The sequence below is a fragment of the Adelges cooleyi genome, unplaced genomic scaffold (assembly GCF_023614345.1).
Source record: "Adelges cooleyi isolate 19-005CV unplaced genomic scaffold, UGA_ACOO_1.1 ACOO_flye_CR_arks_rails_tigmint_CR_PRNA_376, whole genome shotgun sequence".
Taxonomy (NCBI): domain Eukaryota; kingdom Metazoa; phylum Arthropoda; class Insecta; order Hemiptera; family Adelgidae; genus Adelges; species Adelges cooleyi.
Genome location: NW_026096053.1, coordinates 11697091 through 11710638, shown reverse-complemented (window position 1 = coordinate 11710638; position 13548 = coordinate 11697091). Strand labels below are relative to the sequence as shown.

Genomic DNA, 13548 nt, shown 5'->3' with positions numbered 1-13548 from the left:
AGATTACTGTAATTGTAGATCGTACGAACGAACCTAAAACATGGTCTTAAACAAACATTTTTTACTAATATCACGAGTATGTACTTGAAATAATCATGTGTATTAACTGTTAATTAGTTTGTAATAAAATTAAAAAGGGTTTAAAAAAAACCAGAGTGCAATAAAACATTTATTATACAAAACTGATCAAGCTACACAATCATACAATGTTTTATTCAAATATGAACAACAAAAAAAAATCTAATATTATTGGTTACTAATAAAAATCACTCATACATCACGCCTGAAGTCACGTTGTAATATTAAACTTCCAATTTACCAAGATTATCTTCATAAGTCGTTTCTGAGTAATAATATTTGATGCAGAGTATCCATAGGTTAGTGACACCTCACCTACGTGAGGTTTTAAAATTGAACACAATTTAATATAATCAATAAAACAATTATTATTAAATACAAGAAATATCCGTTTCATAACTCATATGTTTAGACAAAACGATAAAAAAATGTGTATAAGTATGATGATCAAAAAAATTCAATTCAAATAAAAAATATTTAATGGTTCTTGCAAAAAAATTTCCTGGGTCTTCAGTGCTACAGTTTGAGGAAGTACCAGGGGTATTCCCCTTTTACACCACAATTTAATTTTTTTATTATGAGTCGGTGCGCTTGCAAACTGTCGACTGTTATACAATAAATACTATCTATAAGTCCTTTAAAACTAGTTCTCCCATCAAAAAAAAAAAGAAGTGCTGTCATTTGTATACAAACTATTAGAATTGATACTAAGCAAATTACAATAGACATTTAAAGAATTACAAAAACAATCTGTGTCAGACCAAGGATTTGAATTTATTGTTAATTTATTGATAGACACTACTGTTGGATTTAGGAGTATTTATTTGTCAACGTCACATCAAAACAATTAGCATTCTTGCCACATTGCTTAGGATAATGACCAATGTGAACCGAACAGTAAATAAAGCTATTAATTAGCCAACTCTAATTGTAGGACAATGTATTTAATACTGTCGAACTGGAAGTATTTGTTTAATGATTTAATACATTATTCAAAAATAGTATTAACAAAATAACAATAGAATTTGATGGTCTCATCGTACGTTACATTTGACACTACAACACAGTCGTCCAAATAAATAACAAAGGCTTTAAATACTAGAAACTAAGTCAGGTATAAAGGAAATATATTTTATTGTTTAATTTTGTTTTTTAGATAAGATTGGTCGCTTTAAAGTTTAACTCATTCCTGGTCTATGTATATATTTTAAATTTACATATTATATATTTTATAAAATATACCATAGCTGTAAATAAAGCTTACACTGGTACGGTTACCTCGAAAAATGTTATTTAATTAATGTTATCTTTATATGTTTAGTTTAGTAACATTCAATGTAAAAAACTGTGTTCTGTTCTTTACAATTCATAATTTATAATTTATTATGTATGTTGCACTCTTGCCTTAGGGGCGTTAAATATACTATTATTATTACTTCCTTTTTTTCCTATTGCTTAAAATTGTTAACCATCTTGGACAATATCTCATTCTCAATAATTTTCCTTTAATACAAGTAGGTTGGTAGGTATATTTAAAATAGTACATATCTCACGGTTTTTTTTCTTTATCGACACTCATTCATAATGTGTATTAATTGTTTATCTAAACAGTTAAGACAACACTCAACGGTTGCCGTACAATACATTATTAAACCGCATAACTCGTAGAGGAATACAAAATATTTGAAGTTATATTATACAAATAGGAAAACGTTATAAAAGCAATAATTTTTATGACAAAGACAGTGACAAAAACTATCGCAGTTTAGGATTAATAGCTGTGGAAAATGTTAATACTTAAGCGCTGTAGATAATAATTATTTTCTCTTTAAACACAGGGAAGTTTCGTGTCAGTTAAACATCCTCATTATTACAAACATGAATAATAATTGTCTTTACATCGAATATAAACTAATATATTTACTACAGCTATAATTATTTTTTATTCAACACCGATTAACTAGTAACTACTAGCACATAATAATAGTGCTGGTGGACATGCGAGTATGTGAACGCCAAAACTAGTGTAATTTTAGTTTCATTTGCCCAAACAAGCCAGAAACTATTTCAATTTTATATCTGAACAATGTTTTGTTAATTATTTTGATTTTCTAGTCGATCAAAAATTCATTAATTAATTTAAGACAATTTCCGCTTAGTTATAATGAAGTTTTTACATTTATCATATGTTATTATTTTTTTGTGTACAAAAAGCTCGTTAGCGGATTTCTACACACATTTTAGTATAATTGAAAATTTTTTAAAAAACAAAAAAATCGACGTGGCAGTTCTCTACGTTTGTTGGGCTCATTCAAGTATTTATCATCAATATTTATCGTATTTGTATAGTATTTGTATTCTAATGTTTTACCAATCTTTAAAAAAAAATTCTTAACACACCAGATAAAACGCATGCCATGAAGAAATTAAATTCAGATAACATTTCATTATCATTTCGTGGCACTAACGACTTCAAAGACCATTCGGCGTTGACAAACGTGTTAAGCTTGCCATATAATTCAAATAAGCTGGGAATAATCATGGAATGGTCGTGTTTTTCAAATGATTATTACTCTTATCAAGTTTGTATAATCCTTTGAATATATCATAAATACAATTACGCAGCGTTGGGTATAGGAATAAAAAATGTATGTTAACCGATATTAATACACTATATTCGTCATTCAAATAATATTCTATTATTATTTACGAATACATTTTTTATGTATTTATTCGTATGGTATTAATCAAGTAGCAACAAAAAAAAACATAATATAACATTTACAAAATAATTAATAATAAATATTAATAAGTATTAGACATTAAATAGTAATTGAAAGGTGTAATTACGGTCCAAGGACGAATACAAATTCAATAAGAATGATGAGGAACATTGAAAAAGAATTATGTTCTATATCCTATGCAAGAACTTCAGCATTTATCGAACTAAAAAATATAATATTGAAAAAATGAATATTCTAATAATAAAATATAAAATATCACTAATTTATTAAATAGATACAATAATTGTATCCGAATGAGGGCCAACCCTGAACAGATTAGTAAAACAGGTTGATTTTTCTTGAATTCTTAGTTTGCAGCCAACGCGTTGTGGAATTCAAGTTATCATTGGCTTGTGATCATGAACGATTATAACGATCAAGAAGTGGCTAGTTTCGTGAAAATGGTGAATTTTGGTTTAAACTTTGATAGTGAACTGATGTTGGTTTCCCCTAGTGAGCCAAAAACGTTTTATGACGTTTACCGGACTGCTGCCGAGCCTAGAGGAACGTTGATCGTCGACGTCTTGAATGGGACATCTTATGGACGATGGGTTAACCATTTGTGGAAATATGACCGCAGAACAAATTTGCATAATTTGACCTTACACGCAGCGTTTGTGGCACGTGAACCATTTTTGAATAATTATAAAACTCGTTAATTACAAAAATGTTTTGTTTTTAGGTCAATCTTCGTAGTATAAACAATAAATCTGACACCAAGGAAATAATAAAACACTTAAAAACGTATGATTTAAATCAACTGGATACAATCCCAAGATACTCGTATGCAATCTTTGAACCACTACTGACTATGTTTAACTTCCGGTAAAATTATCATTTTACCTTAAAACGAAAATCCAATGTATTAAATGTATGCTTTAGGATTGTGTAAAAAGTAAATGGGGAAAAAGTGAAGAGGAACTATACTGCAGTAGACTTTTCACTCAAACAAGCTATTCTTATAATATAATTATATAATATTTACATCTTATATCTAAGGAAACTTAAAGACTTTTCTCAAATTAATTTTTGTCAGTTAAACATTTCTAATTGAAAAATGAGAACATTTTTACTTTTTAACCACTAGAAAAAGCAAAATTGCATTCAACAAAAGACAAAGGCGAAGAGTTTTTCCTAGAAATATTTTTATCGTAACTTTAAAAAAAAAAAAGATTTTTTAGTTTGTTCATATTGTATAATTGTATGGACCAAGAATCAAGAATATTGTTATCTTTAGCGTCCGATATAATAATGTGTAGATAAATAACAAGAAGGGTTCTTCTATCTGAAACTTACAGTAAGACATAATCATATATATATAAATGTATAGCCTAAAGTACATTAAGTCAAGTATAAAATATAACCTATAGATACGCTTAGAATGGCCCATTAGGCCAATATTTATACTATATTTATTACATTTATGGCCAGAGTTTTGCGCTATTTCCTATTATTTTGGCTTTGATGCTAAGCTGTAAAGTTATTGTTTTTACAATTATGCGTATTACTTTTTGAATTTTACCAATAACTACGATATTTTTTAAACCAATGGATCAAATGAACCTAAAAAGAAAAAAGTTTCCTCTTTACCCTATAAAATTAAAAAAAAAACGTATAAAATTGTAAATATTTGAAAATTGTATTTTTCTAATAAAATAAATAAAAATGTTTCAAAAAGTAAAACTTTATTATTTTTTTCCAAGGAAATGAATGTCCTACATAAAATCATAGATTAAGAATTCTTAATCAATGATTAAATCGATCATCTGCTTGATTTTTTTATTTATTTTACTACACTTCAAAAGTTCAAGAAGTTTCACCTCTTCCACTTCAAAATAGAGAAAATATAATGATAAATAAATGTATGATATAAGTGATAATAAGATATTACAAAAAATACCCTAAAAAATTACAGTATTTTTAAAAACACGGCATGCTTGAACTTTTTTAATAATTAAGTTTAATCATTTATCCTTATAAAAATAAGAGTTTTCCGATACAACTTATAAGTATACAAAGCAAACGATAATTAATTTTGGTTTTGTTCTAGAACGACTATTACTGTGACTAATTCTTGGGGCGAAGTTATCAACGGCAGATGGAATGGTCTTGTCGAAACATTGTTGACCGGTAAAACCGACTTGACTGCTATTGCTGCGATGCGAGCAGAAAGATTGAAAGTAGTCGACTATTGTTCGGTAGCATCTTATGAATTCTAGTAAGTGTAGTTTAGTTTTACAATTAAAACAATATTACGATATATATGTTATAATATACAGGAAAATTAATTATTTATTTTCATCAGCCCAGGGTTTATATTTCGGCACCCTCGTTCTGGCATATCCAATGTGTTTTTTAAGCCGTTCGACACTTACGTTTGGTTCAGCTGTGTGGCCATTTCATTAGCGATAACCATGACGTTTTATGCCATAGTGCGTTCTGAAAACAACATTATATCTTCGAACATTAACTCTTTGACGACGGCTGTCCTCATCAGTATCGGCGCTACTTGTCAGCAGGGTTAGATGAATATCACATATAAAACCCATATAAATACACTGGCTATAAAGATTCAAAACTGGTCATAAAATTATAAAAAAAAAACATATTTTGAATAATTTAATATAATCTAGATTTTATATTACACTTTTTTAGTTACAATTATTTAAAAACCTGCGTAAATTTTAGAGACTATTTATAATTTAATTTATGTTTGACTATTGCCAAATTAACAACCTTGGTCGTTTTTTTAGGCTCGAGCGAGCAGCCTAAAAAATTCTCTGGAAGGCTGATCTTTGTCATGATGTTTCTATTCTCGACGATATTGTACCAATTCTATTCGTCTAGTATCGTGGCCAGCTTATTGGTTACTCCTGTCAAGAGCATAAACACCATCGAGAAATTGGCCAACAGCGGGCTGGACGCAGGCGTAGAAGACATGGCCAACCTCCGAGCCCTTATTGAGGTATTACTTACTTGTCTACAATTAATATACGTACTATCATTATAACAGTTACCGGAAATGTTGACAATTATGAAATAAATACAATATATTCTAATAGTGGAAGTAAACCGAATAACCGTATGTATTCAAATAATATAAGACTTTTGACAAAAGTCAACGAAATCATTGATTCTTAAAATCTCCAAGCGTTGTCGTCGTTTCTTAAAAATTGATATAACTTCCATAATTGTCATTATTTTTGGCAATGTAAATTCACGGTTCTCCTTGTGTGTTAAAGAAAGCTGCCGCGAACAACACGATGGTGCAAAAGATCATAAACGAAAAGATTCATCGCCCGGGTAGAGCACCCGAGTATGTTTTGCCGGCGGAAGGTGTTCGGAAGATGCAAAAGGAAAGATACGCTTTTTTCACGGATCCCGCGTCCACGTATTGGTTGATAAATAGTTTGTTCACCGAAGAGGAGAAATGTGATCTAACTGAAATAGCGACCGCCAGAGAGATAGGCAGCCAAATGTTGAGGAAGCGATCTCCGTACAAAAAACTTTTTTCTTACGGGTAACCTGTTATGCAAACCGCTTCGAAGAGTCTTTTGTTCGCACGAAATGCATTAATAGCGTATTACATTATGTTACAGCAATGTTGTTTTACTGGAAACGGGCATCATTCACCGGGAAACCCAAAAATGGAGAGCCAAAAGACCCAAGTGCAACGATGGAAAATCGCAAACCGACCAAACGGCCGGGGCAGACGTTTCGCTGCACGACGTACTACCCGTTCTAACGTTATTGTTTTGTGGCATAGTCTTAGCCATCGTGATTTTTATAATAGAAATTATTGTACACCGATTCAAAACTCGTAACTGATGGTTATAACCTAACATGTGTTACTAGACGTTAAAGGAAAATGAAAAGAGCCAAATTGTCTGCAAAGAAACTTGACATTTGAAAAAAAAATAACTTTGACATTTTTGTAGCTAAAAAAATATGGTATTCGTTTCCGTTTAAATTATTTGGCGTATTTAAATGGCGCTTAGATTAGATTATGTAAAATATTGCTTAGTTTGCCCCACATAAATTAGCTCTTTTCGTTCCTCTTAACAGACATGTTCAAAGATGACTTAAAAATTGATCATCAGGTTATGAATATAGTGTATACAAATATTAATATAATTTAATAATACATTTTCAATTTAATTTTTGTAATTTAATGATTTGTTTTTTTTAACACTTTTAACATTTTCTAATTAATAGTCAATAACATACTATGGAGTATAAAATATACCTATTACTTGTAATGTTTGAAATGAAATGTAGATACCTGTAACGAAGGTTTTGTTGAGTTCATTTATGTAACGTATTGAGAATATACTTGGACTATTTTACCTTTTTATTTATTAATTATTTTTGAAACTTGAAAGTGTATTTTAAGAGTATACATACACTGAATTTCTTAGTATGTGTATTATTTTGGTAGCTCAGGGTATGTCCCGAGAAAATAATTTTTTTACACTTTTTATCCTTCAGTTATTAATGACGTTGTGTCATAAAATATTGATTTTGATGATGGTGCTAAATGGTTTAAATCTATACGACGTGAAGGCTCGACAGTTCTTATTTATTATTAATAGTCTCGTGCAATGATGATACAAATGACTTGTAAATAATTGTTTATAAATGTTCAATTTTGTCGTTTATTTGAAAACAAATTCTTCGTTTGATAAATATAGGAATAGGATACTCATCGTTATGACTTAAGAATTAACATATTGAACAATATAGATGTTGTAAATGTACATAAAAGAAATGTTTTAGGAAAATTAATTTTCTATTATAAATAACTTCTACATTTTAGCTTTGATAGCTAGAAGCTATTTTTTTGTTAAACCGACTGGGTAAAACCTAAAATCAATTTACTCAATCTAGGCATATTGTTGAACCGGGCCTTTATATACCTATAATTTATTTTAAAATCACCCGATTTAATATAGTCAATTAAAAATATTATCCTCGAGAATTAGATTTTTAAATTTCAAAACCGTGCAAAAAGTCAACGGATCCGGGCTATGATAAAAACTATTCTTATTAAACAAATTCAAAAGAGATGTTAAATTCAAAATGAATTGTTTTTTTTAAAACCAAATTAGTATGATAATTATAGCAGCATCCCAGGACTTTAACGAATTTAATTTAAAGTAATCCGTGTAAATACTTATTCGGGCAGTTTAAAAAACCTTAATTAAAAAGTAACATTTCAAAGTAGGTAGAATGTGTATTTTATTTGTTTTTCTTCCGCCGGGCGAATTAAGTTCAAACGCAAAGATATTAATATAGATACTATGCTTCTGGTTACCGTTTTACAGATTGTATAATGTTATAAATTTAATTTAATAACCAACAACCGCGAAGGTTTACCGTAATCGTTTTATATTTAATCCTTTTAAATTTGTGTATGACAAAGAACACATTTTATCGTGAAATGTATGTAATAGTTTTTTGTCTAATTAGCGTTATTTCAAATTACTCCTTTTAAGTTAGCTGAGTTTGTTTATATCGTTTTCCGCAATATCTCTTTAAGAGTAGTCACAACTATGGATAAATCTAATAGCGATAAGTTTCGCGGTAAAATCTTCGTCGTCTGGCGTTCCCGTTTTTCAACTTTTCTATAAAATTTCACCTCTTTTTTTGTTTTTTTTAAGCGTTTTTATGGAAAACCAAGTTTGAACATTTTATGTAAAACCTAACCTAACCCTTTATGAAATACTGTCTATATATTTTGACAATATATTGTCAATCAAAATGATAAAATTAGTCACGAACTACATAATATAGTTGATCCTTTGATCTTTTGTATAATAAATTATTATTCAATTTGACCAAATTACATTTGTTGGATATTTATTAGAATTTTTACCAGTACAAGTAAAAAGATTATAAGTTATTTAATAATACTTTGGCCCAAGTAATAATCGTCCCTTACATATGTGCATGTGTTATTTTTATTTGTACCCATGTCAAAATTATCAATGTTGAAAGACAATTGGTCGTTAAAAAAAAATGTCAGAATTAATTCTCTTTGTTTATTATTTATATTAATTCGTGCATAAGTACAAATATGTCATGATATAATCTGAAACCCTTTCAATAGTCTAATACACTTTATCCTCTAAACATGTGGTTCGTATGCTTGTTTTTAGTATTCTCTTCTAATTGTTTGGCATTAACAGATTTCAATACTCAATATGAGCTGATCGAAGAGTTTTTAATTAAGAAATCACTAAATACAGCTGTGTTTTTCACTTGTTGGACGGAATCAAGTAAATCCTTATAGATTATGTATAAAATCGCATATTCGTGGATTTTAACCATTAACCTGTACATTTCACCAGACAGGCTACAGGTAATGAACAATTTAAACAGACTACACTATGTCGCAATATCATTTCATGCTCCAGCAGACTTGGTAAACTTTTCATATGAAGAAAGAGATAATTTGAATAATGTATTATCAATCTCAATATCGTCTCCCATATTAGGAGTTGTGATTGATTGGAATTGTTTGAAGAACGCGTCATTCGAGGTATATTTTTAATTCAATTAATACCTTACGAACTAGTACTATACAAAGAGTTAATGAAAATATATTATACTTTTTTAGTAATTATAAAAAACATGTTGATGATGTTAAGTTAGCAAAACTTCATACATTAAAGTATTAAACATATACTCCTCTATATGTACTAGTTCCCAATTTTGTAGGGTATAATCAATTACAGGTTAACCTTTAAACTACACATACCAATGTCAGCACAATGAAATAGTAATAGGGAAACATATATAATATATATCAAGTTTGTAGAGAGACACTATTGGAATTCAAGTTATCACTGGCTGATGTTAATGGATCTAAATGCGAACGATGGTATTGAATATTTTCTAAGTCACCACAACATTAGTCTAACGGTATACAGTGAAGTGATTTTGGCATATCCAATCGAACGGACATTTGATAAGGACGGTTATAAATGGCGGCTATACGATATCTATCGGACAGCTTACGAACCCAGAGGCCAACTCGTGATCGATGAACTGAATAGGATCGCTGGAAAATGGGGACGTCGGTCATGGAAATACGATAAGAGATCGGATCTGAAAAATTTAACACTAAATGCTATCACATTAGTAAGTTATGTCCAATAAAGACAACTAAATAGTCTTATAGTAGTTTAAAATTGATATAGTTGTTAGTAAAAAATAAAAATGTATGTACTAATATTGACAATACATTTTCGTAATTCAAATAAATAATTTACCTAAATAATAGCCTATAATAAGAATATATGAATATTTAATTAAGGTTCCCAACCTTATTAGAATTAAAATAACAAATACATTAAAATAAATTGAGTATTCTGTCAAGTGCACTTAACCCTAATAATGGCGCATATCATTTCATTGGAATTTCTCCAGAGTGTCAAATTAGCGCTAAGGTATTCCCAGGGAACTTCTATTTGTTTTCTTTTTTGATTCCTAATGCTCGGCCCAAGCTGTCTTAGACCAATCAGAAATAGGAAATTCGACAGAACTACTAGAAAAAACGCAAAAAGTACGAATGGCCAATTATTGATCCGACCTCGGTACCACAGGTTTATTGTCATTACCCCTAGGCTTTATATTTTAAGGTTATTTTACCATAATGACTGCAGTTTAAAAAAAAACATTCTATCTTGGAAATAAAAGAAAAATCAGAAAATACACATTAGCGAAACTAAGACAGTGTGCTTAGTGCTTACTGTGCACTAAAATGATAACTACTTTATATAGATTTTATTACGCTTTTAACTCTATGATGGGGAAACGTTTTTTTACCAATCTAGTAACTGCGAGTAGAGGAAAACTATAATAAATTTATTTAAGATGTTTGTAAATCTGGCTTTCCTTAAGAACAAACCTAACCTAACCAAACAATATACATAGATTATTTTTTTATTTAAATAATACGTACTGTTATTAAAAAAATATATAAAATGATTCAATACTCTTTTTGGTGTATATTACAATCACCGTTCGTTGATATTTTTTTAGGTCAATACCAATGCAACATTAGTTCAACCGTCCAAGGAAGAACTCATTTATTTTTTGACTACGTACAGCACAGATCGATCGTATTCAGTTCAGAGATTTAGTTATGCCATAATGTACCCTTTGACGAGGAATTTGTTGAATATGACGTATATATTTATTTCAGCTGCCTGTTTTTGATAAATTACATATTGTATAATATTAGCAATTTCGGTTTTAGAATGAATCTAATCCATACGGATAAGTGGGGCTACATGGTTGATGGTAAATGGGATGGACTAGTAGGAGCTCTTCTTAGCGGCGAAGCAGATTTTTCGGTTTGCCTGAACGCCATAAGAACAGAACGGTTAGATGTAACAGATTATTCGTCGGTGTCAACTTGGAAGCACGAGTTAGTACTTAAACGGGAGGAAAAAACAGAAAAATCCTATTTTTTTCTTCGAAATAACGATTTTGGTTTGATCATATTTATAATTATTAATTTTGTATGATTTAAAGTCCTTGCTTTATATTTCGCCATCCACGGTCCACCGATAATATAAACATATTCGTGCGACCGTTTGAGCGGCAGGTTTGGTTTTGTATAATCGGCATAATGATCATCTCAGCTGGTGTCTACTACATAATTAATCGTTTTCAATCGGACGATTCTGAAGTCACGCTAAAAATATGGAGTGATATTGTGCTGCTTAAGGTAGCCACTCTGTGTCAACAAGGTAAACACAAATTGGGGTTTTACTATTAAATACCTATAAGTATCGTTTTTTCGTATACTTATCAGGTTTAGTCGTAGAGTCGCCGAAGCTCAGCAACAGGCTAATCATTCTTCTAATGTTCATATTCAGTATGGTAATTTATCAGTTTTACTCGTCGAGCATAGTATCAGGACTGCTGCGTCCGACCACAAAGAATATTGATACGGTGAAAAAATTAGAAGAAAGCGGGATGGACTTTGGCATCGAGAACTGGTCTATACTCAAAATATTAATGAACGTTAGTGCACGTTAACGCATATTATTATTATACGTTACGGTTTAAACGACAATCTATAAAAATAAAGGAAACCCTAATTCCAATTAATTTCAACAAAATCAGTTTAGTAAATTCAGTACAAAGTGGGAACAAATAAAACAAATACATTACATCTAAACACATTACTTCATCTGCTGCAGTCGGGTGAAAATGAACATAATATATCATAACGCGCCCTTACAAACCAGCCACTTAAACTAGTATAACATTTTTCTTGTGCACATACGTTTTTTTATTATTTTCCAGTCAGAGAGCGAAAAGAATCCTTATTTGAAAAAAATCGTCGACACAAAGATAAATCCCACAAACGAATATATTACACCCAAAGCTGGCGTGGAAAAATTGAAAAAAGGCAATTATGCTTTTTTTACCGATCCGGCGGTTAGTTATTTTTTCATTAACGATATCTTCACTGAAAAGGAAAAATGCGATTTGTCGGAATTGTTTATCAGCAGACCCGAAGTGACCGGATTTCTCATTCAAAAACGATCACCGTATAAAAAGCTGATTTCGCACTCGTAAATCTTAACACCAGATACCTTAATTAATATGCCTCACAAGAGAGCCGATCTGATTTTGATTATATTTCAGACATAGCGTTTTGCTCGAAACTGGACTGGTCGACAGGGAACTGAAAAACTGGCACGCCAAGAAGCCGCATTGTGTCAAAGGGAAAAGAATTACCGAAGAATCTCTGGTCAGCGTGGAATTCAAAGACATAACATCAATTTTAGCATTCTTATTATTCGGTGTTATCGTTTCGTTAATTATTTTTACTTTGGAAATCATTGTGCATCATTTGAAAACTAAAAATAAAAAGCACGTCAATTACTATTAGATATCAGTTGGGATAGTTGTAAACAATTGGTGAAAATAATATTTTCGTTTTAGAAAAAAACTTTAGCTACTAAATGATAATCTAATAATGATAATTATATAAATGTATTTAATATAATTGAATACATGATTTATGTTACTACAATATCTTAGTGATTTGTTTGTTAAAAAAGTCCAAACTCTATAAAAAAAATCTATGTATAGCAAAAACAGAAAAGGCAATAACTAATGAAACATTGTTGACATTAGAAATAAAGCGAGAGTACAATATTGTTAACATTTTCAACGGAGAATAGTAGGTAGCTTTCTTCTCTTATTGCTTGTTTCTGTCGGATCCAAACATCATTAATCCTTGTGCTACAGTTTTGTAGTGGGTAGATATTGTCCACCACAGTGAAAAAAATATGATAAATTAAACAGACTAGAGAATTATACAATTAAAACACCAAACGGTACTTTAATTACAAACAAAGTTAAATATATTGAGAATTATTTTCTATAGTAAACACTGAGCTCGTCAAAAAGTTTGTAAAAGATTATACTGTGTACATGTATAATTGTTTCGAAATTCTACATGAAGAACTATTATAGATTTATTAAACTGAAATATCTATAATAGGTCATAAAGCATAATTATATAGGTATGTCATATTTTATGTCCAGTTCCCCCCGTGGGAGTTATTACGCATTTAAAATAAATAAATAGCCATATAATTTATACGTGCAACTAATAAACTAAAAATATTTTATTATCCAAACTGGGTTTGTATCCAAA

The 13548-nt window shown here is 30.0% G+C and overlaps 1 protein-coding gene across 1 annotated transcript; it reads left to right on the top strand.

The window, feature by feature from the left end:
* The first annotated feature begins 2352 nt into the window (after nt 1-2352).
* LOC126840772 (uncharacterized) lies at nt 2353-12774 on the top strand. The gene is made up of 17 exons (XM_050576712.1): nt 2353-2393; nt 2482-2660; nt 3173-3686; nt 4912-5079; nt 5167-5381; nt 5615-5826; nt 6104-6381; nt 6461-6681; nt 9020-9139; nt 9212-9402; nt 9675-10004; nt 10908-11053; nt 11125-11295; nt 11403-11620; nt 11686-11901; nt 12187-12454; nt 12528-12774. Exons 3-17 carry the CDS (start codon nt 3673-3675, stop codon nt 12772-12774), a joined length of 3015 nt encoding a protein of 1004 aa, XP_050432669.1. The 5' UTR covers nt 2353-2393; nt 2482-2660; nt 3173-3672.
* The last annotated feature ends 774 nt before the right edge of the window (nt 12775-13548 follow it).